This window comes from Dermacentor variabilis, chromosome 5 (assembly GCF_050947875.1).
Source record: "Dermacentor variabilis isolate Ectoservices chromosome 5, ASM5094787v1, whole genome shotgun sequence".
NCBI lineage: Eukaryota > Metazoa > Arthropoda > Arachnida > Ixodida > Ixodidae > Dermacentor > Dermacentor variabilis.
The window spans coordinates 25,776,164-25,800,995 of record NC_134572.1 but is presented as its reverse complement, the minus strand read 5'-3'; the positions used below and the strand labels follow the sequence as shown (position 1 = coordinate 25,800,995).

Below are 24,832 nucleotides of genomic sequence, written 5' to 3'. Positions count from 1 at the left end.
AAGAGTGAAGCTGAAGATTTGCGTACTTTTTTCATATTCGGCCGCTATACTTCCGGTATTCATCCAAAAGCGAATTTTCTTTCATTTTTCTCGGAAAATACGAGGACGCCTTTCGACTTTGGTGGTTTTTCCGCAGCAGTGCTTTTCTGCGGAACCCCCCCTCCCCCATCCCCCGAATAATCAAATAACGCCAAAGGAATCACTCCCGGCAAAGCGTTCAGTTATAGTAAACAAAAATGAATTCGAAAAAGCCGAGCGGTCATAGCGGCGAAGTTCCGGGCAATCTCCGCCAGCAAGAATTCGCGTGCCCGCACCAGAACTGAACTCCAGCTTTGAATGAACTTGTGCTACTGTTTTTTCTTTTCTTGTTTGTATGTGCGCGCTTGACCTGCGCTTCTCTCTTCGGTGTCTTGCTATATGTGTGGTGCTCCGTGGTAATGATTCGTGCAGCGAAATGAAGCAAATTTGTGGAGAGGCCGGAAAAATGGACATATTCAAATGACCGCACCGCTAACCACAACGACTCTCTGAGTCAGTCCGCGGCGGCTGCGAAAACTGAAGCGGATGATAAATGACTCGGCGTCAGGAAATGTGGGGGCAGACAGATAGGCACTGTGCAAAGTCATCGTCCAGAGAACCTAGCGTTCACAACGATTGCAGGGTGATAAGAACACACCAAGCTTTCGAATGTTCCCTGTATGCGCGTTTCTAAAGTACTCCCAAAATCTTGTTACAAATGGACGGCCCCAGACGGGAAGTGCAATGACCGCATTAGCTTTTCTGTTTGCTCGTACTGCTGACAGAAGCTAGGTGGCTGAACTAACCGCAATGGTGAAATTATCGTTTAATGTACGTCTCAGCTGCACTATCATCACTAACGGTACTTCTAGGCTCAAAGATACACCATCAAGCGCATCCTCCCTTCTACATGTTTGTGGTGTAAGAAATTACGAAATGAAGATGTGAAGTACGGCGTTACAGAGACATAAACAGGGAGAGAGAGAGACTGTTTATTGCAACTGGAGAGGTTAGGTTATGCACGGGACTTACACTCTACTCCAAACGAGCATGAATTGCCTCCATCCCTTAGAGCATCAGTACTCGGCTTGTAGTACTGACGAATCAGTATTTATTCATGTTAAAACGGCGCACGCGAAATGTGTACTACGAGAAACTACAGCACAGGCGCTTGTGCTTGTCATTTCTCGTAGACCGCATTTGATGTTGACTATTTCAACGTAATAAAAGATGACAAACAAGAACCTCCCGCCAGATTCCCCGTTAACATAATAAAAATAAAATAAAGCGACACAACACACCAACCCGTGCATGCGAAAGCGCTGATATGCACACTGAGCAATTTCAAGAGTGCACATAGTGGCTGTTTACCACAACTAGACACGTGTTTTGCAATGCATTCGAAGCTGATTTTATGGAGAAAACATTCCGGAGAAAATACGGAGCAATTTGTTCTTCGACAACTCCCACGATAATCTTCAAGCATAACATTATCCGAAAATAGGCCAAACAACAAAACGAATACAGGTTAAATCGGCAAGAAGATACGAGGCATTCCACAGAAATTGGATAAAGAAACACGAAAAAGAAATCGCGGTTAAAAACATGGAAAAGTCCCTTATTTTTGATAAACAGTACAGCAGTTAGAGTAAATAAGAACTGCGAGAATCATACAGGAAACAAAACGGGGTACAGGATTCCACTTTGCCTGCAATCTGCGTTGAGAGGTACACAAACGTGCAACTGCTGGCACGCGTATTGTCAGTGAAGCGCTGCCTGTGCATCTCATGGGCCGGCGCAGTCCGAGCCTCTCGTTGCGTGTGGTGTCGGGACCAAGCTCGTTTGTTAGCACCGAAAGAGTACGGACGAATTAAAAATAAAACTCCCATCGGTGCGCGGAGCGTTCTCTCTTTCACACACTTTACGAAGGCTTTAGCTGGAAGCGTAAGCAGCAAGGTAAACACGAAGCGCGAGCTCATTTCACGCCCGGTTGACGCTAGCAAGCACAAGGCTGCGAAGAAAACGAGTCCGGATGCTCCCCGAGCAGGTGCCGTATTGTATACCACCTCAGACATCTCAAAACAAAAAGCAGTTGTTGGGAGCGTGTACTGTGCTTAGTGTATGTTTTAAAAGATAGAACAAAAAACGAACTACTCGCTTTCTTCATATTGTTGACGTGCCATCAGGATGTCCCACAAAACCAAAGAAAAATATGAAGACGTAAATAAATAGAAAATGAATTTTCTTTGCAATGCTGCAGTAGGTGCATTGAAGTTCAAGCAAGCGGTGAGGTTCTTATCGCGATCTTGGGGCATTTGATTTTCTTCTTGATAGTCGACATCTGAGCGAGTTCACAGAAGGCTGCACTCGATGACATCTCAAAGCGGAATTCTTTCATTCCAAATGCGCAGAAAATTACGCAGCACGGGAGGGAGGCCTTAGGGGAAAATGTGGAACGCCGATATTTCCCCTATAAATTTGGGGGAGGGGGGGCAGACGTTGAGGCGAGGCTTATAGTGTGAGAATTTCGGCTAAGTGTACACAATTTCACTTCAATTTGCGAACTGCAGCACGTGACCTGAAATACAGCATTAAAGCAGTTATGCAGTATGTTCTCGCGAATTACTTTATTACATATTGGATTTGTCGCGCAAATAGAGGCAATCTTTTCAAGTACTCAGCTTCATGTAAGTGCAACGCGCTATCTGTCATAAGCCACACTTCAAAAATATTTTCTGAATGCAAAGCGAAAAAAATAAACGGCATATACAATCAGTCTAAAAACTATGGCGCCGCGGCACTATCACTGTATGCTTACCAGGACACTGCTTACGCAAATTTCAAGGGGCTTGCAAATAGTAAAAATGTATGACGCATAACTGCTTCGATTCAGAAAATCAACGTTTAAGGGCACAGGCAGAACCCAAACTTCTAAGTATACATGTATCACGAAATTTATTTATTTTTTGTTTGACTGCTCAAATTTTCTGAGCGCCTTAGTCGCTTTTTCCCGGCTCCCTGCTTTTCTGAAAGCGATATCATGCTCGAAAAAAAAGACACATATTTGCATTTTTATAAGTCTACTTCGAATTTCTCTCGCAGCTATTGAAAATGTAGTGGCACATTTTTCATGCTAGTTTGATTGCCTTATGTCATTTATTTTGATGATGAGAAACAGGTGCTCGCCTTTTTATCCACCGACCCATTCCTGCGATTATGATGGATCGTGAGAGATTTGGGGACCGTGGCCCTTAAGGAGCTTGATGGAGACTGAACGGAGCATAGATTAGAACTGCAGCTAGAGTAGAAACCGCGTCCAACTACCGAAGATGGAGGTTGACAAAGGAAGAGAAAAAGCTAGCCACGAAAAAAAAGTTTAGTGACACTACAGCACGATAAGATAACGGAACAACATCTTCGCCGAACTATTAGCAGGCCTGTGCAATGCTATCTTCGTAAAGCATTTTGAACGCGAAAATATTTTCATAAATGCAAGCGCTGACTAGTTGCACGAAATGTTACATACTCTGAGCATTATAATTTTGCAACTGTCGTGAAGTTCTCTAAACTACAACCTCCCAGCAAAATGATAACGTTTGGAACGTTCGAGAGCTTTAGAACATACTGTTCCGGGCATGGCCGGAGCCTGCTGGCACAACTTTGCCATTGTTCGTGGTCCTTCTCAAAGTAATCCAGACCCCACGTTCGGCACCCGTGTGAGAATTCGTGGCACCGAAGCGCGAGCAAGTAGGCCACAGCTGTAGCGCGTCCATTGACTTCCTCGTCCAACCGCGGTGTCTCTCAGATCGCATAGCGCGACTCGCATCAGCGGTCCCAACAGATGCGGTGGCACATAGCCATGCGGCGAACCTAGGCTGATACTATACGGGAGAGACCGGTGCCGGCATCGGCATACAAGTGGTTGCTTGGTAACTCTGCATGGAACATGCACTTATAGTGAGCGGGAAACGCGTGAGGGAGAAATACGTAGTGTTAGGATTTTCTGGTATATTACAAGCTTTCAATGTTTGAACATTCCGTGGCTTAGGCGTTAGTTTCCGAGCCAAAAATGATGAAGCCACTAAATAAAAAGTTGGGAGCACTTAAAAGATGTCACTGTGCCATATGCCACACGATTAGAACAGGTACGTGCATCTGCAAGTACATTGAATGCAAAACGGTTTGACAAACTTGACAAGCAAGGGAAGCTGGTAAACCTTTATTTCTGGTCGAATATGGAGCCAGTATTTTCAGGAGCGAGTTTTGTAAATAAATTGACACCATGCGTGTCCGCTTGGCAGCAGACTTCGTGAAGCGGTCTGACATGCGTTGGTCCAGCGCGCTCTACACGAAACGCCAGGGCAGGTAAAAGAAAGCATATGGTTTGCACTAGCAGCAATGCTGCTTCGTTACCTGCTGATTTTGATAATGTCTTTTTTTTTAATTTTGCTTCACTTTCGTTACCTCAACGGTTGCTTGTCAAGGAAATTACATAAAAGGGGTCCCTGGAATATTTAGAAAAAGAGTAAAACTGCGACGCGAAACTGACAAAACTACGGACGACGACCAGGAACAATAATATGGGGTTGAAAATTAGAGAGTATATTCGGGACAAACACCGTCGTGGTGTTTGACGTCTCGCTGAGGCACGCGAAGTGTCACCATCATCTTATTCATATTGAGACACTCATCTATTTTCCTCAATATTTAAACACTTCGTTAGTTTGAACTGAGATTGAGCAATAGAGTTGGAATATAAATATGAAAGAAGCAAACACAGCATTCGGTCAGAAAGAAAGAGGTGGAATAAAAAGTGTGCTCGGTAACAGTTTCAAGAGCTTCAGGGCTATGTTTCCGTACCATTAGTGGAATAGTGGTACAAAAAAAGTGTAATCTACTCTGGTGGTACGCAATCCCTGACTTCAAAAGAACGTCTTTAACAACAAGGTGTGCCGAACGTGTTTTGTATTTCTCTCCAACAGGTTTTCTTCCGGGCTGAACATCATGCTCAGGCGGCCTAAATTTGAGCTTTTAGAGTACGCTCTAAGAGAATGCAAAAAAAAAACATAATTCGAAACAAATAGACTAACGCAAGCAAAATACTTCTAGAGTAGTGTAAGAAGCAACAATATAGACAAACACAGTCCAGATAAAGCCTGGTATTTCTTTATATTTCCACAAAGTCTATATTGTTGTGGCGCCCTAAAGAACACAATTTCGAACCTAAGCCGCATATTTACTCAAATGGAAGCGGTGTTGCCTGCCCTATTCCGGACGTATGACTTCAAAAGGGGCGCTACGCCGAGTCATATCACTGGTAGCAGATGATCCTCATTTTTTTTTCCTCTCTGAGCAAGGCAAGCAAACAACTAAAGCGAAAAGCTCGAAAATGCTCTGAAGGTAAATAGAAAATCGGATATTCAAAGCAAAATTGATGTAGGAAGAGAACACTTTCCAGTGCATATATTGATTCGGGGTAACATGCTACAAAGTATGCTCAAAATATTTTAAAAAACATTACAACAGGGAGATTATAGAGTTGTCCTCGAGCCTTTAGGTCACTGGGCTCCCGTAGCACGCCTGTAATCCAAAAGTTCAATACAGTCTGCAGCATTGTCTCCTATCTCTAAAGCCATAGACAGCTAGAAGTGCAGCAGGGTGTCAGCAGGGTGTCGGGCGCTGTGCCCTTCAAGTGTGCCTATGCATGCAGTCAACAGAACAGTCGTTTGACAAACGCAAAGCCACCGCTGCATGTATGTAAAAGAAACTGATACGAGCTTACTCCACAAAAAGGATAAACGCGCCATCGTCTCCTGGTACCCGGAAATCTCCCCATTAGTGACTCAGGTACTTATTTGCTGAACACGCAGCGTAATCACACATGTTCATGCTCGTCAAGGGGAAATACTAATTCAAACATTCTTTGTGCAAAGACCATGACGCGGGCAGTTAGTTTGCTTCCCACAAAGTGATAACTCTGGCTTCTATTTCTCTTTTGACATTGGTATATTCTATGGCCATAAGCTCACGCAGTGCTACATAAAGGAATTCCTTTTGCTTTGTATATGCACAAGTAAACGTCATCATTATGAAATGACTGGCAAAGAAATATGGATGACGCCAACAGTTCAAATACGCCAAAGCCTTACGAAGCAGTGGCGACATTGAAAAAAAAGTAGACAGAACATTAGTTATTCTGACTTGTTATTTAAAAACAAACTGAAGCCGACAATTATCGCCGAATCACTGTTTTCCATCAGGTGACTTAGCACTCAAGTGAAAAGAAAGTGAGGGAAATGAAAGAAAGGGAAGGAATGACAAGGATTACCTTGAAGCAAACAGTCAATTATTTGCCTGTTTACATTACAGGTTTAAAAAGTGGGAATGTTTCGTATATAGATCACCACAATCCTCTCTTTATACGCCTCGTGTGTGCGTGTGTGGATGTGACTGTATGTGCTGTTTAGGTGTTTATCACTGTGCATATCATAACCGTCACTCAGGAGCTAGAGCAGCATGTCAGGCGATCAGCCAGGCTAACACCTCAAGCATATCATTAAAGCTTGTATCACTCTCCTCCATAAATGACTTTTCAACTTTCATGAGTGGACTGCTTCCATTATCGCCTTGTCAGTTTATACTCAGACGAGAAATAGAAGTAACCAGTTCTTAGTTCTAGCTCATAAATTTGCATACCTATGCGACTATGAGCACACACAGAACTTTAGAAGGTGCGTCACACGCTTTTGAAATGATTGTTCGTACCATCGTTCACCGTGGCCGGACTGGGTTTAACAGATGTTTTAGCCTCTAAAAACTTGAATGTCTGCGCAATCTACGCGTTCATTAAAAAAAGAGGCATTGGTCTGATTTTCTAGCTCCGACTCGGCACAACGCAATACTCAATTGCAGACTTCCCACCTAGTTAGCAAACGTTACTGTTAAATGTCACATATTGCAGTGCCTGTTTCACAGAGAATTTCAAGAGAACGCTAATTATTACTTTCTGTCTCACTGTTCATAAAAAAAAATACCCGAGGCCAGGCCTTCGCACTCACCGAAGACCTTGACTTCCTTCTCTTGGACTACAGTCTGGAAGGAAGGCGCCTCTGCCGACGCCTCACAGCGGTAGTTCCCCTCTGTGGACAAGTTCACTGATGAGATGAACACGTGACCCTCACGAGACCGGGACATCTGTGGAAGGGAAAAGTGAGCTTCTTCGTTTCTTTTTCTTCTTTATTCGGCACGTACTGGTGCTAGAAAAAAGCGTCACGGAGATGCTTTCATGACGACGCTGTGCGAAAAAGAATTATTGACTTCATTGCACTGAATACAGGTAAGCATTTAATGCACCACGAAATATTCAGAGCGAGATATTACTTTGATAAAAAAAGCTGAAAATGACAGCTTGGCTGTCGGTCTGGCGAGCTCTTCGAAATTACGACAGGAGGTCAAAATTCTACACGTCGTAGATGCACGAATGCTTGTGCGCCCATAAATGATCGATGATACTAAAACTTCGTACAGCTGAGCACTAGAATACGTGAAATGACATTACTCCTGTATCTGTGTTGCACTCATCTGGAAGGAAATGCTCAAGCGCGCAAGGAGAGGAGTAACGTCACGCGGCGTTAACTCACGTCGACCACCACACCGGGCAGGTCGTAGTTCTGCGCGGGCGGTCTGTCCCGGGGGATATACCGGTAGAACTCGGTGTCGTTCTTGTACCACTTGACCGAGTACAGCTCGTCGGACTCGAGGTCGAAGCTACAGTTGAGCCACATGCCGCGGCCGTGGATCGCCGCAGATGGCGCCGACATCTCCAGTAGCCGAAGACACGATATGCCTGCGAGAAAGGTAGGAGCAATTAGAGATTTAGTGCACGCGTAGTAAAGGGTTAACCAGATCCGACGCACACTTTCGGATTCATGCGAAAGGAAGGTTTCGTGAAAATCTTCATTAAATAGAGTGGGTAATTAAACTCCATCAGAATATTCAAGTTATGAGCGCATTCTTACAGCATAGCGATTACGTGACTGGCTGGAAAATCAGCAAGGCGCGGAAACGCCCAGCACTTGACCCATGTAATCTAAACGATCACGGAATGCGCTCAAAGGCTGTGTTGCGACCATCCTACCCTAGTCTGCGGTCTATCAAGTTCCCGCGCAAACCACCAGCCCTCCTTAAAGAACTCTGCAACAAAGCCGCCTCCACAGTACAGTTTCAGTGGATTCCCTCTTACATTGGTATTGTGGAAAGGAAAAGGCTGATGCTTTTGTATCAGCCTTTTCAGCTAAGGGATAAACTAGCCGTTTATAGAAGTATGCTGGAGCAATGCTAACTTTTTGAGTGTCTTGAGGGCGCCGCAGTGAATTTTCATACTTTCAGAGACCTTAAAACGCTCTTTCGAACAGCCAACACAATTTCGATTTCATCGATCGACTCAACACTTATACATGAAACTTCAGACACACATATGTACGACCCTCTATATTTGGGGCAAACCTATTTATTGTAATTGTATATGTACAGAAGTGATAATTTAAGAGCGTTAATTTCAAGTTGTGCGTTCAGCGCCTCTGGTCCAGCTGTGGCTACTTCGGCTTGTCGTGGCACGTGGCGACCTCGAGCAAGGGCTGTGAAAAAGTTACACAGAAAGCGGAAGCGCCTCATTTGCAGCGAAAAGCCTCCCGGCTCTGACAAGGAGGGCGCCGCGGTCTCTTTGTCTCCGAGGAGAGCACTCCTTTCTCTAATTTTGATTGACTTCATGGAAGCGGACAGACGTCACCGATCTGACAACTAACGACCCGCCATGGCCGTCACTGCGCACTTATCACATCCCACCAAGATAATATGAATAACATGGCCACATTAAACTGCCAGGCAGTGGCAGAGCTCACCAGCTTTCCCGCGTTACCATCCTGGGAGCGTCGGGCATTGTAGCGTCTGCACATCTATCCTCGTCGCTCCCCCACCTTTGAGTCGTATCGTATGCAGCCACGTCTGTCCCTCGTATCACTCGGGCATCGCTCACGAGTCAGCAGGGAACACTCACCCCACAGGCTCAGACTTATGTGCTGCTTATTCTTGCGCGTCACCATGCCATCTATGGAAGCGTGTGGCCTTCTCCGGAGTGAAGAAACATCCGCTTTGAAGTACTGAGACACCAACCGCAGCGTGCAGCTTGCGGTCAATAGCGCACGCTGTCTAGGATTTTTTGACGCTTCGTTCCGAAAGCTTCTCGCCCCGTTGAATACAAGAGCACCACGCCTTGGCACGGCACATTGTGAACGAAGGAAAAATGTCGGGGTGAGCAAGCAAGTGGATTACTGCGTTCGCGTCTAAGCTATTGCATTGCTTGCAGTTGGAAGAAATGCAGTAACTTCAGCAATGTATAGTTCATGGCGCTGTGAAGTTGCCAGCGTTGCCTAGCTTCGACGTGGCATAACGGAGCTTTCATCGAATGCTAAAATTCCGCGAGCAGTGAGTGCTAAGCTTTAATCCTATGGGAAGCTTTCCGACATTGGTATAAAACGAATATGGCAAGAGAGGCGATGCTTCTATGGAACGCTGGACCACGCTGCAAACCGTGTCTTACGCAGCACTGCTGGCGAAGAAAGAACCATCTATAACGATATTGACACGTGTACATCCTTATCTTTATCGGGCGACCACTTCTCACCACCTAACAAATGTTATCGCACAGCGCAGGACGCGCCTGCATGTAAAAGACGTTTCTGGAATGTCATCGATGGATCCATCCGCTGTCTTTCCCCGCAACTTGTGTAATCTGATTGCATGTATGAGCGACGCAAATAGTGTAGAACTTTGTGGAAGACACGCAGGTCACAGCGGTTACTCTGGAGCATTACCCTCCTCTTAACAAGCATCGTCCCGATGCTACAAATATAAGAGAGCGAAACACAAAAGGACACTTACTAAACAAAAGTGACAAAACAACGAAAAGAAACAAAGTCCAGAGGTCAGTTACGCGAAGTCCCAAAGTTCATTAACGCTGGTAGTACGGCTTGAGTCGGACAACGTGGACTAGTTCCGGTCGTGAGCGGCGCCGCTGTGATAGCGAAATGCCGTCTGGCACGACCTCATAGTCCAGTGCACCAATACGTCGGATAATCTTGTACGGTCCGAAATAGCGACGCAAGAGCTTCTCGCTCAGTCCTCGTCGGCGTATAGGGGTCCAAACCCAAACACGGTCACCGGGCTGGTACTCGACGAAGCGTCGTCGGAGGTTGTAGTGTCGGCTGTCGGTACGCTGCTGGTTCTTGATCCGTAAACGGGCGAGCTGTCGCGCTTCTTCGGCGCGCTGGAGATAGGTCGCGACGCCAACATTCTCTTTGTCGGTGACGTGCGGCAGCATGGCGTCAAGCGTCGTCGTCGGGTTCCTGCCGTAAACCAGCTTAAACGGCATGATCTGGGTTGTTTCTTGCACCGCCGTGTTGTAAGCAAAGGTTACGTACGCCAGGACCGCGTCCCACATATTGTGCTCGACGTCGACGTACATTGCTAGCATGTCGGCGAGGGTCTTGTTCAGGCGCTCCATGAGACCATTCGTCTGCGGATGGTGGGCAGTTGTCCTCCTGTGGCTTGTGTGGCTGTACTGCAGAATGGCTTGGGTGAGCTCTGCTGTAAACGCTGTTCCTCTGTCAGTGATGAGGACTTCTGGGGCACCATGTCGCAACATAATGTTCTCGACGAAAAATTTCGCCACTTCGGCTGCGCTGCCTTTCGGTAGAGCTTTAGTTTCAGCGAAGCGGGTGAGGTAGTCCGTCTCCACTACGATCCACTTATTTCCGGATGTTGACGCGCGAAAAGTTCCCAACAAATCCATCCCAATCTGCTGAAATGGTCGGCGGTGTCTTGCGTCGCTGACAGTCTCGGCATGTCTTGACATAACGGGCGACGTCGGCGGTCAGGCGCGGCCACTAATACCTTTCCTGTATCCTCGACAGCGTTTGGGAGAATCCGAGGTGCCCAGCGGTTGGATCGTCATGTAGGGCGTACAGTACTTCTGGACGCAACGCTGACGGAACAAGAAGGTAGCTGGCGCGGACTGGTGAGAGCAGGTTGTTTTGTAATGTGAACGAAGACAATCCGCGCTTAAATGCCCGAGGCACTACGTCGGTGTTCCTTTCCAAATACTAGACGAGGCCTTTTAGCTCCGGGTCTGCTCGTTGCTGTTTAGTGAAGTCTTCTGCTCTTATTATTCCGAGGAAGGCGTCGTCATCCTCGTCGTCTTCCGGTGGGGGGATCGATGGGGGCGCGTGATAGGCAGTCGGCGTCTGAGTGTTTTCGTCCGGGCTTGTAGGTTACCGTGACGTCATATTCTTGCCGTCTGAGGCTCCACCTCGCTAGCCGTCCGGAAGGGTCGTTTAAGTTAGCTAGCCAACACAACGCGTGATGGTCACTGACGACTTTTAATGGCCTGCCGTATAGGTAAGGGCGGAATTTTGCTGTAGTCCAAATGATGGCGAGGCATTCCTTTTCAGTTGTAGAATAATTGCCGTCCGCTTTCGACAGCGACCGGCTAGCATAAGATATCACCCGTTCATGTCCGTCTTTCTTCTGGACTAGGACGGCACCGAGGCCAAGGCTACTGGCGTCAGTGTGGGATTTCGGTATCGGCGTCTTCGTCGAAATGTGCCAGTACCGGCGGTGACTGCAGGCGTCGTTTTAGTTTTTGAAATGCGTCGGCCTGCGGCATTTGCCACTTGAACTCGACATCAGATTTGGTTAGATGTGTTAGCGGCTCGGCGATGCGTGAAAAGTACTTGACAAAACGCCTGTAGTGGGCACACATGCCAAGAAATCTACGCACTGCCTTCTTGTCGATGGGCTGCGGGAACTTTGCGATGGCAGCTGTTTTCGGCGAGTCGGGCCGTACTCCGGAGTTGCTGATGACGTGGCCTAGGAACAGAAGCTCATCGTAAGCGAAGTGGCACTTTTCTGGCTTCAGAGTGAGCCCTGATTATTTGATAGCCTCTAGTACTGTAGCAAGCCGCCTAACGTGAATGTCAAAAATCTGATCAGCCGGTCAAGCGCGTCGGCTTTTATAGAGCAGTCGTCGAATATTCCAGAGTAACCGCTGACACCCGCGTGTCTTCCACAAAGTTCTACACTATTCGCGTCGCGCAAGCATGCAATCAGATTACACAAGTTGCGGGAAAGACAGCGGATGGAACCATCGATAACATTCCAGAAACTTCTTTTACATGCAGGCGCATCCTGCGCTTTGCGATAACATTTGTTAGGTGGTGAGAAGTGGTCGCCCGATAAAGATAAAGAAGTACATGTGTCAATAGGGTAATATTAAGATGCAAAAAATTGTATAAAATTCATCCACAGCTCGTTCGATGAAGAGGCGCTGTCTCTCAGTGTTTTGGGTGCTTGTGAATTACAAGATATTACAGCGTATGAAGTTGCATCGCGCATGGACGAATCATATTTGCATACTTTGGCAGTTTTGGGCCCGCGGAATAAATGATGAAGCGGGAAGCATGCTACCGTTTTCATTTCTTGCAAACAAAAAACAACAAAATGACATGGTTGAAACGAAATTCAAAACTCTTAATCCACTAAATATTTCTTACTATCGTGATAAGATCTCCTAAGGAAATTTTCAACGCGAAAACATATCAACTTTAGCAAAAAGACATTCTTAACTAGTGCAAGTGTCATTTAAGAGACTGTCAGAACACATGAAGGATTGCAAGGCATCTCCAGGCAACTGCATCTAAAGGTATGACACAATTACGCCGTACCACTAAGCAACCAGGCCGACTACACAATTAAAGAAAGAGACAGTGATATAACCTTTCACAAGCGTGACTCTAAATGTATAGAATACTGCTCTGTTTTGAACAAGGTGCAAATCTGAGGTCGAGTCTTCCACTAATATTCCTCGCGGTCACAGAAGTCATTAAATTCTCGCGGACTGTTTCACGGATAAGGAGAACTTATTCTACCGTGCAGCGCTGTGACTCGTCGGAGAAAGCTCAGGAATTGTATCTTGCATAAACAGCCGAATTCCGTTTATCTGCTGGAGTTTTATCTGCAGCTGTTGTCAGGTGAGCAGCTAACTACAAGGACTATTGCTGTTGTTCTTTTGTTCTCTCCTCAACATATCCCTGTCAGTGCGTTGACACATTTGATTATTATTTTTCTCCTCACCCAAACGCCTCGTCCTTTCTGCAGCTCTTTATAAGCACCAACAGACCACTTCGTCAAATGTGCTGTACGATGTGTTTCTTTTTCGTAGTTGCATGATTTAAAAACAGAGGCGGCATTCTCGCATCTTCAGGAAAAAGATATATTTCTAGCTAGAACAAGTTTGAATGGCTATACATGGTTTTTCGGAAAAATTTTTCGATTGGTCCATCTTTCGGTCTTCTCCTTCCCCATTTGCCCCCGTGCAATTTTTACATCTAGAGCTGCTTGTCAGAGCGCACCTTTACAAGGCTATCGCTCCTCGGCCTGAATTGATCTGGCATCCCTGATAGAATGCTAAGAAGGAGACGAGAAACAACAGGAGGAGGGAAGGTGCAGCGGTGCGTTGGGGCTGCGGGGGTTTCAGGCGTCGGTTGAACAAGGCCTGTGCCGGGTTGTCGGTGAGAACCTGTCTTGATAGCGTTGTTCGATGGCATCGTTGTCGGCGCGTGTGCTCGAAGCGTTGTTCCGCGTCAGCCTGGGAGGCGCGGCCGCGGAGTAGAGAACAAGGAGCCGCGCTCCCCCCCCCCCCTTTCTTTTTCCTCGCCCAGCGTTCCGCAAGGCGGCTCGACGAAGCGCCGGACCCCGCCCCTGTCCTCGGGGTCCGGCGCGGGATTCGCCGGGCGTCGTCATGACGCGCTCGGCCCACCTGGCCTGCCCGGATGTGCGAGCTCGAGCTCGATGCCGTCATTGTCGCACTGCTGCTGCTGCTTCTTATTGCTTTGTTTTGTTCACTGCAGTCTCGAGCGAGCATGTGCGACCGCGTCGCCGAGTGTGGTGCCGTCCCTCGCGTCGCGTACGAGCCTCAAATATACAGACCTATCACCTGCGAAGCCGACGAAGTGTTGAAAAAGAGGGCATCTCCGCGGGCATATCCAGCCTTCGCTTCTCTTTAAAGCAGTTCGGCATGCGGCTTTTCTGTATTTCTTTGTTTCTTTTTCTCTGGCGTTGCGTCATGTTAAACTGAAGAGGCTTCAGTTTACCAGATTAGTAATGACCGAGAGAGCTAAGTGACGTGTCTTCTTTGTATGCAGAATTGTGAATCTAGAAATGCAGAAGAAAAAGAATCTGCGGTGACTGGTTGACGGAAAGACTTCAAGCCTTCTTATGACCACTATATTATGGCACACCCGCAGACCGTTAGGAGCGCAAGAATTTTATCGTCACGTTATTGGGCCATTAACAACCCGGACAGCCCGCCAATGGAAACTGACCCTTGCTACGTTTAACACCCGAACCCTCTCGAGTGAAGCTAGTCTAGCAGGACTCTTTGAACAACTATCAGGAATTGTTTGGGATATCATTGGCCTTAGGTTATAAGAACTGGGTAGGCTTATACAGTGTTGACAAATGGTCACATCCTCTGGTAAAGAGGACTACCAGATATGAAGCAGTTCGGAGTAGGATTCCTAATCCACAATGACATAGCGGGCAACATTGACAAATTCTACAGCATTAATGAGAGGGTAGCAGTAGTCGTAATAAAGCTGAATAGGAGGTATAGAATAAAGGTAGTGCAACCCTACGCTCCAACCTCCAGTCACGATGATGAAGAAATAGAACAGATTTATGAAGATGTCAAATTAGCGATGCCAAAAGTGCAAGCTCACCATAATGTAGTCATGGACCACTTCAATACAAAAGTGAGAAAAACGCAGGCAGGTGAACAAGCAATTGGCAATTACGGCGTGGATTCTAGGAACACTCGAGGGAAGATGTTGGCAGAGTTCGAGAAAAGGAATAAGCTGCGAATAATGAACACTTTCTTCAGGAAGCATTGAAACAAAAAGTTGACCTGGAAAAGCCCTAATGGTGAAACAAGAAACGAAATTGATTTCATACTTGGCCGATCCCAGCTTTCTGCAAGATGTAGAAGTGTTAGGTACGGCAAAGTGCAGTGAGCATAGGTTAGTGCAGGTTAGGATTCACCTCAATTTGCAGGGAGAAATAGTAAAATTGCTCTAGAAGAATCAGGCCAACCTAGACGCAGTAAGGGTAAAAGCATATCAATCCAGGTTGGCACTTGCGAACAGATATGCAGCCTTAGAAGAGAGAAATGAAGATGACATAGAGGCAATGAATGAAACCGTAACTAGGCTGGCTTAGAAGCAGCAGTTGAAGTGGGCGGTAAGGCACCAAGGCAACCAGTATGTAAGCTTTCCCAAGTAACGAAAGACCTAATAAAGAAATGACAAAGAATTAAAGTAACCAACTCAAGAGATCACATTGAATTCGCGGAACCGTCAAAACTAATCAGGATACAATAACGGATATTGGAAATTATAACGTGAGAAAGACTGAGGAAACAGTAAAAGACAGACGCAACCTGAAATCAGTGAGAAGGAAAGTTGGCATCGAACAAACTAAGATGGTTGCACTGAAAGATAAGCAAGGTAATATCATGAGATATCTCGAATATATAGTAAAAGCGGCGGAATAATTCTATACAGACTTGTACAGTACCAAACGAGCCATGATACCTCCATTTGAAATAATGATGAACAGGTTACAGAGGCTCCTTGTATAACTAACGGTGAAGTTAGAAGGGCCCTGCAAGACATGATACGGAGAAAACCGGCAGGAGAAGATGGACTACCAGGCGATTTATTCAAGGATGGAGAACACGTCATGCTTGAAAAGCTATCGGCCCTTTACAGGAACTGTCTCCGACTTCAGGAGTCCCAGAGAACTGGAAGAACCGAACATTTTACTAATCCAGAAAAAGGGAGACGTTAAAGAATTGAAAATTGTAGACCCATTAGCTTACTTCCAGTAATATATAAAATATTCACCAAGGTGTTCAATAGAATAAGGGCAACATTGGGCTTTAGTCAACCAAGGGAACAGGCAGGTTTCAGGAAGGGATACCCTACAATGGATCACATCCATGTCATCAATCGGGTAATCGAGAGATCCGCAGAGTACAATCAGCTTCTCTATATGGCTTTTATAGATTACGAAAAGGCATTTGATTCAGTAGAGATAGCAGCAGTCATAAAGGCTTTACGAAATCAAAGAGTACAGGACACTTATACAAATATCTTGGAAACTATCTGCATATATTCCACAGCTACCTCTTTTCTCCACAAGAAAAGTACGGCAATACATATAAAGAAAGGGGTAACACAAGGAAACACAATTTGTCTCATGATATTCACTGCGTGCTTGGAAGAAGTAGTCAATCTATTAAACTTGGATGGCTTAGGAATAACGATCAACGGCGAATATCTCCAACCTTCGATTTGCAGATGACATTGTCCTGTGCAGCAACACTGGGGATGAATTACAACAAATTACTGAGGGCCTTAACAGAGAGTGTATAGGAGTGTGGTGGAAGGTTATTATGCAGAAGACAAAGATAAATATAAATAGCGGGGTTAGGGAAGAGGAGTTCAGGATCGCCAGTCAGCCTCTAGAGTCTGTGAAGGAGTACGCTTACATAGGTCAATTAATCACAGAGGATCCTGCTCATGAGAAGGAAATTTACAGAAGACTAAAAATGTGTTGGAGCGCATTCGGCAGACATTGTCAGATCCTGGCTTGAAGCTTACCATTATCATTAAAAAGAAAGGTGTACAATCAATCCATTCTACCAGTGCTGACATATGGGGCAGAAACTTGGAGACTTACAAAGAAGATCGAAAAGAAGTTAAAGACCGCGCAAAGAGCGATGGTACAAAGAATGTTAGGCGTAACGTTAAGAGACAGGAAGAGCGCGATGCACATCAGAGAGCAAAGACGAATAGCCGATATTCTAATTGACATTATGAGAAAGAATAGAGATTTGCAGGTCATGTAATGCGCAGGTTAGATATCCGGTGGCTCATTAGGGTTACAGGATAGGTGCCAAAAGAAGGGAAACGCAGTCGAGGACGGCAGAAGACCAGATGGGGTGATGAAATTAAGAAATTCGCAGGCGCGAGCTGGAATTGGTTCGTGCAGGACAGGGGTAATTGGAGATCGCAGGGAGAGGTGTTCGTCCTGCAGTGGACTTAAAATAAGCTAATAATAACGAGGATGATGACGTCGCCCTGATGGCCGCGCTTTCTTAACTATTATGACCATAGCTCCTCGGAATCACTTCTTTCGCTTAGCTTAAACGTTTTTGTTTACAAGCAGTGCCTTTCTTTATCTTAGCAGCTGTTCTGCTAAGAAGCCAGATGGAGTGGCTGAAAAAAAAAAAGAAAGAAGCTGGAGCGTTAGTTGCCATAGCAACGATCTGATTATAAGGCATGCATTAGAGGGTGAGGTCTGTAAGTGTTTTGATCATCATGGGTCCTTAACCTGCACCCAGTGCACGGTGGATGAGCGTCTACTTCATTCCGAATCCGTCGGAACGCAGCAGCCTGACCGGAATCGAACCCGTGACCTATTGATCTGCAGCCTAACGTCATAGCTATTGCGATACCATGGCGGGTTGTGTGGCTGCTCCACAGATAGCACCGATGCACATCAAACACACAAATATAATGCAGGGACACCACATCAAGCAGTGCTAGCAAGCCGACGCAACTAGAAATAATGCGATAAGAAAACTTGCATATACGAGGGTGAATCAGAAAGTTCTTGCCCCCATTTCTTTAGCCAAGTTACGGCTATAAATGGGAAAACAACATATCCATATCCAGCGGTGGACCTATCTTGGACCGGCCCGGCCTTATCTGCCGGTAGCTCCGCGACACGGTGCTGCTGTCAGTTGGAGATGGCGGTTGTGCTTGACACGTATACACGGCGTACGAGCGACGAAGTGTGATTCGTTTTCTGTGGAGCAAGGAACGAACACCCATCGAAATCCGCAGGGAAATGCAGCCCACGTATGGGGAAAGGTGTCTCGCTTTGAGAAGTGTGAGATGATGGTGTCGTGAGTCCGCAAAAGGCCGTGAAGACTTGCATGACAATGAGCGTTCGGGGAGGCTGCGTGCATCGCTGACTGACGACAGGGGCACCTAAATTTAGTGCTTCGATGGGACAAATAGCCTCAACTGGTGTCGTTAGTATGTGGAAAAATAGTGTAAGGTACGTACAATAGTACTTACATTTGTAATTAACTGTATCGACCTTATTTTGGCTAATAAAAACAGGGGAAAATACTTTCTGATTTGCCCTCGTACATTCGTATGAGTAAAAACAAAGAAATCGAAATGATATGCAGCAAGCAAAGACTGCAGTTGCATCAGATGCTTTCTAGACATACTAACAGATACTGTAGGTACATTATTGTATCTCGGACGACAGTAAAAAGAAATTTTGACTAATGTTGAAGCTAAAGCACTTAAAGCTCACAAAAATTAAAGCTGACAAACTAGTTATGATGCTGCGATCAAAATTTTGCACATAGTGAATGAAAAGCTTAATGTGGTGATGCGGGCAAGAGCACGAACAGGGTTTGAGAGAACACATAAGTACGTTTAGATGATGAAAAAATGATACGTTTAGAAAGTCTATCATTGAGATTATTGATGTAAAATAATGAAAAAATGTTGGCAAATGACTAGCACAGCTTAAGATGAAAAACCAGCACTTGATGAATCGATTGTATATTTTGCAGCATGGGAGATGTGGCACGTTTTTTTCTCTCTCAGCTTAGTGATGGTGGCATTAAACAGTTTTCTGATTCCGGTTGGCAACGAGAACATACTGGCTCATAGCGACAAAGAACTTAGCAATGATTTTGGAACAACTGTTAGAAGCTTGGGCTATTTCGCTTCCTTGATTTCAGCAAAAGTATTAGGCTCTTCTCACAACATTACGTTCTCTAAAAATTGATGAACAAATGTTCAGCGGTGCCAGCCCCACTGCGCTGCAAGAATACGTTGTAAACGCAAAAGAAGGAAAAGAAACACGACTTTAGCGGTGTACGATTCTTTTCTCTCAGATACTCTTTAGGTGACACTCCATGAATTGTCCAATTAGTCAGCTACTTTGTGGTCGCATTTGTCAATTCTCCCACCGCTCAATCTTGCCACCAACACCCGTATTTTCTAAAGGCATGTGTTCCACACGAAGTGGGACGTCGCTGTGTGAGCGGTACTACTGAAAATAAATATCCTCGGGATGTAGGTCGTGGCGTTGCTGCTGGTGATATCAGTCGCTTTATATTCGATAAACGTTCTTACATGCCTTCCTGCTTGGCGTTGGGAAGGAGAAAATTGAGTTGCCTGCCGGCGACAGAAAATTAATTATTGCAAGCGCGACACTAATTGCGTGAAGCCAGCGTAGTCATTGGTGCGTGGCAGATTTGCGAGGTAATTTTCATTGACTTTCTTTTGCGGACGTTTATTGAAACTTCCAAAAACCTTTCGATGAACATGGCACAGCGGCGACTATGGCTGCACGGTAGCCTTTATGTTATCCCAGAGCGGCAAACTGGCTGATTGAAAAATAAATACAATAAAATCTTGTACGTGAAGAAGCGTGTCGGAGGAGTGTCACTTGTTTTTCCGAAGTAAAGGCAGCAAGTAGTGTGTTATGAGCAAAAGATTTGTTGTCTTTTCCCGCTTTTCGCTGCGTGAAACTGCTTAGAAGGGCCGTCACCACGGCTGACTATTTTGAGCTGACAAGCATTGTGCATACAATGCGCGCTAACAATCGTGTCTCCTTGGTATTACATCTATACGAGCGGAGGAAAGAGCTTAAATTTCACACCGAACGCCGTTTGCCCTCCTTCTCGCGGGTGCCGCACTCCAAGCTGGAGAGTCGGCATCAATCGCAAAAGTGCGCCTACGTGGACGGTAGTGCTGTGACTTCACTCACAGCCGCACGCGAGTTCAAGAAGTGTTCAAGGTAACATCAGTTATTTGTTTAATCTGCTGCTTCAACAGACGAGCTAAAGTTCAAAGAAATAATAAAAAAATACCAACCGAATGTCTGAAGTGTTTTTCTTTTACCTCGTACCATAGCAAGAGAGATGTACTTCCGTTTCGTCATCTTATTGCCACGTCGTGCAGTCGCACACGTATAGAGCGAAATTATATCGTTTTCTACTGCGTTCCAGCGCCGTGATCCTGCTCTTTCATCCTCTCGCGTCTGCCTTAGTGCTCGTGATTGTGACACTGACTCCTACCGCTAATGAGGTGTTCTTGTGCAGAGCGCGCAAAATCGTTCGCTCCGTGAAACCAGACAAACACAACCGTTTGCACGCGAGACCGTCACCAGTAGTACACCGCTCAGCAAAAACGCTAGGAAGAGGAAAAATGTCACAGGACGGCTTGGTACATGCAGCAAAGTCGCAACGTAAGCCTCAGGAGTGCCTCCATTGGAGCGCCATTTTCGGCAAGACGCAGTAGAAGGTTCTTGTTTTGTGAGAAGGCGCCATAACGTGTACCGAAGAATAAACAAAGGTATTCAGACTACGCGGCGCACATATCTCATCCCTTGAACAATGGTAGAATACGATTCTGTTGATGAAGATGATAATCATTTATCCGCATCCCCTTCTAAGCGAGGCGGTGACAAATAGTCACCTAGCCTGCTTAAGTTGACCAGATCCAGCAACATGCAACATGCAATTGCTACATGCAACTACTACCGCTACATGCAACTCATACATGTGGGAAAATTTGGTGGAATACAACGCTACTGCAATGAAAAATTTGCAGGTATCAAGGCTACTTCGTAAGCATGTCAAGTTGGAACAAGTCGCACGATCTCATGCTAATGAGGATGTCGATGATGATAATTTATTGGCGACCCCGTTGAAATGGCGTGGGGACAAAGAGTCACCTAGCCTGCTTGATTTATTCACGTATGCTATACACGTGATTCATTCCAGCATGTTATTGCGGTAGCAATTATATGGGCACTCCAAGCTCATTGTTGCCGTCGTCGTCGCCGTTACGTTCCGTATAAAGTCTAAGGGCGATAATACCGTCGCCGCATGCTGTATGCTGTATGTGGGAGTGAAAGCCTGCGAGGGTAAGCCGATGATTGCGACTCCATCTCACGCGCGTAAGGAAGGAAAGCTGCGAGGAAGAGCGCCGTCTACCGTCGCGTGCATGACACCGCGGGAGGACAGGGAGGGGTGGCGTTTTACTTCGGTAGCAAGTGCGTCCGGCGCGTGCGTGCGTGGCAGCGCGGGCTTTATTTGAAAGCAATCTGCTTTGGGGGCACAGCCTAGGTGTGCCAACGGTTCGTAGCGCTGCATGTGTCGTGCTCTCGCCGTTCAGTTAGCGTTGAAGCGATAGACAACACGGCAGTAACTTCGCTTGGTGGTGCTGCCACGCTTCCTGACGCCATTCTTTTGACAGCGAGTGTCTGAGGTTATCGAGTGTGATGTGTTCATGTTTTCCTGTGCGTGCTGACAAATGCTTGATAGTTTAGTTAGTAAGCGATTGTTTACAAAACATTACTGTCCCTAAAACTACTATCCTTACCTCTTATAGCGGTGTACTATTTTGCTATCGCAATCGATGCTTCGCCTTTTGTGCGAAACTGCGACGTTTTGTATATTGACAGTTGACACGATGTGATGCTAATGACGATAATTATGAGGATGGTTTATTGGCACCGCTTTGAAACGGGGCGGTGACAAACAGTTACCCAGCCTTCATGATTTAAGCCCGACCTGCCATACACGTTTTTCATTCTAAGATTTTGATACATCTCCTTAATCTTCTTTTTCTTCCTCGTGACCACTCTATTTACCTTGCACCGCTATCTATGCAATTGCGGTAAGGCGTGCCACCTTGTGTAGTATTATGCATGCAGCTGCAATGCAAACTGTACACGTATCGACGCTACGTGGCACCCCCCCCCCCATCTCACATCGCGTTTCTCCTCTCACTCTAGGACGCGTGCAAAGGGCATTTTTCCCATCCGAGCTAGCAAGAGCTGGCGTGCCTCAGTGATAGAGTAGCTAACTCTCCCGCAGCGGGCCTCAGCTTGGTCCTGGAGGGAGCGGTAATTTTTTTTTCTCTCATTCTCGCCGATAGCTGCGATGGGCACCAGCGGCGGTAGACAGCATCGCCAACTGAAACGGCTATTAGAATGAGCCTATAACAGCTTAAGCTGCAAAAAAAAATAATGAAGGTGGGGCTCATGATGTATTCGTCACGCAATCCTCCGGCTCCGGTATGGGAGAACGCAGGGAAGGAATTTTGCTTGCGGAGGCTGGACGGCGCAAGTGGAGAGAGTGTTATGTTGGCAGTGACGCTCGCCTCCTGAAATCATGGCTTCGGGCACTTGAAATATTTTCATGGCTGCTATTACTGAGCTAATTTGAAAAATTCTTACAGTAAAATGCTCCTACAGGGCACGTAGCAAGTTCCAGCGTATGGCTAAAATTTGCTATGACACCTGGTGAGGAGGGTGTTTGGATCTGGACTGCTGGTACGATCTGTTGGGAACTCGGCGCTGACGCCCGTGGTTGTACCTGGGTCGCAAGCCCCAAGGGTAGCGTTGGCCTGGCGGCCTGGGGTACATCTGGAAGCATCCGAAGGTCCCGGCAAAGCATGAGTCGACTGGTAACAACGAAACAACTTGTTTATTTTAACATCGCAAAGAGTTGGCGGTCAGGTTTGACCGTAGTAGAGAGACGGGAGAGCACTTCACTCAACAGAAGAAATCGGAGCCCTCCCTTTGGCGTCCGGGGGCAGCTGTTTTTATACTCTCGCAGTTGAGGGCAAGAACGAACCCCTCAAAAGACGAGCACGTGAATGTACAATGGGCTAATGGTGACGCACACTGTCGTAGCGATGCCGTAGCACCATGTCGAGCACGATCTCGTAGCACCCTGTCGTGGCGCTGCCGGTCGGACACAATGACTGTAATGAGAGGATGGTCCCTGCTTTGGCATCGCCTGTTTCGGGCACAATGACTGGAACGAGATCCCTGCTTTGGCATCGCCTGTTTCGGGCCCAATGACTGGAATGAAATCCCTGCTTTGGCATCGCCTGTTTCGGGCACAATGACTGGAATGCGAGGATGATCCCTAGGCGGTCGCATCGCCGCAGTCGCGCCTGGAAACACCTGGCGATGAGTGTTGCGGCGACGACGATCGGGCCAAAATGTCTGCCGCCCCGCCGCAGTCGCGCCGGCAAAACCACGTGTCGCAGGCGAAACGCAACAGACCGCCCCGCCGGGGGAAGGAGATCCCGATGGACAGGGGACTGCATCCGCTGTCCGGAGGGATGTCGCTCGATGATGCTCATAACCGAAGTCGGGCGTCCCTCGACGTTTCTTGAGCGCAGCGCACAGAGAAGGCCTCGTTCTCTCGTTCAGGTTCGCACGGGACACTGCAAAGTGACTTCGGGAGAGTTCACATTTTTGTTCTCGTTCCCGGCAAGCGTTAGAACTACGCTGAAACTCAACCGCTCAGTCAGCAAGCACGGCACAACCCTCACTAAGCCCTGCCAGGCTCTTTCCCCTTTTTATACCACTGCCTAGTTCCTTACAGTAGTCTAGCATCACTCAGAACGCGTCCACAAATTGAAAAATTGCACTAGAAAGCATATCATCACTTTGAAACACTAAACAAAAGCAATATGTTAAAAAAAATCCTGCCTCAGGAAGAAAAACATCAGTAACAAACAATTTTGAGGCTGATTCCTACGTTAGGGGCTTCGACTTAAGCCATCGGCGTTACCGTTGAGACACCCCTTTTTGTAACGCACCTCAAAGGAATATTGTTGTAAAGCGAGGCTCCAGCGCAGGAGGCGGCCATTTTTGGGAGAGATGGTCTGCAGCCATTGGAGAGGGCAGTGATCCGTCTCAATGATAAACCTCGAGCCGGCTAGATAGCATGACAATTTCTGAACGGCCCACACGAGACACGCACACTCTTTCTCGGTGGCGCTATACGCCTGCTCACGACTGGTCAGCTTACGACTAGCATACAGGACGGGGTGTTCTACTTCTCCATTTTCCCGTTGGCACAGTACAACGCCCATGCCTCGCTCACTAGCATCGCACTGAACAATGAACCCTTTTGTATAGTCTGGCGATCGTAGCACAGGCTGGCTTGTTAGGGCACTCTTTAGGGCGCTAAAAGCTCTTTCCTTTGTCTCGTCCCAGACGACTGTTTGAGGCTCTGTTTTTCTTAGAGCATCCGTCAGGGGAGCCGCGATATCAGAGTACCTAGGGATGTACCTCTGATAGTAGCCGGCGACACCCAAGAACGACCGAATATCGGTCTTGGTGCGCGGTTGCGGAAAGTCTCGCACAGCGGCCACTTTTATTTCAGAGGGGCGGCGACGACCCTGACCAATCACGTGACCGAGGTAGACAACCTCGGCCTGTGCTAACTGGCACTTAGGAGCCTTTACTGTCAAGCCTGATTCGCGCAGGCGGGTTAGCACTGCCCGCAAGTGTGTCATATGCTCAGACCAGGATGCGGAGAATATCGCTACGTCGTCTAGATACGGTAAAGCGAATTCTTGCTGTCCCCGCAACACTTTATCCATGAGACTTGAAAAACAGTATGGCGCGTTCTTCAAACCAAAACTCAACACTTTAGGACGGAATGTTCCCATTGGTGAAATGAACGCCGCATACCTACTAGCCTCTTCTGTAAGTGGAACCTGCCAATAACCCCTGACAAGATCTAGGGTGCTACTAACTTTCTCAAGGCGCTCCTCGATGTTAGGGATCGGAT

At 46.8% G+C, this 24,832-nt stretch overlaps 1 protein-coding gene across 1 annotated transcript in view; it reads right to left on the bottom strand.

Moving 5' to 3' along the window:
- LOC142582365 (uncharacterized) overlaps positions 1-24,832 on the bottom strand; it is a 104,685-nt gene that overhangs the window by 15,484 nt on the left and 64,369 nt on the right. Inside the window, exons 2-3 of the mRNA XM_075692009.1 lie at positions 7,659-7,864; positions 7,077-7,212 (exon numbers count right to left, since the gene is read on the bottom strand). Coding sequence (XP_075548124.1) covers positions 7,077-7,212; positions 7,659-7,864 — 342 coding nt within the window. The remainder of the gene's footprint in view (positions 1-7,076; positions 7,213-7,658; positions 7,865-24,832) is intronic.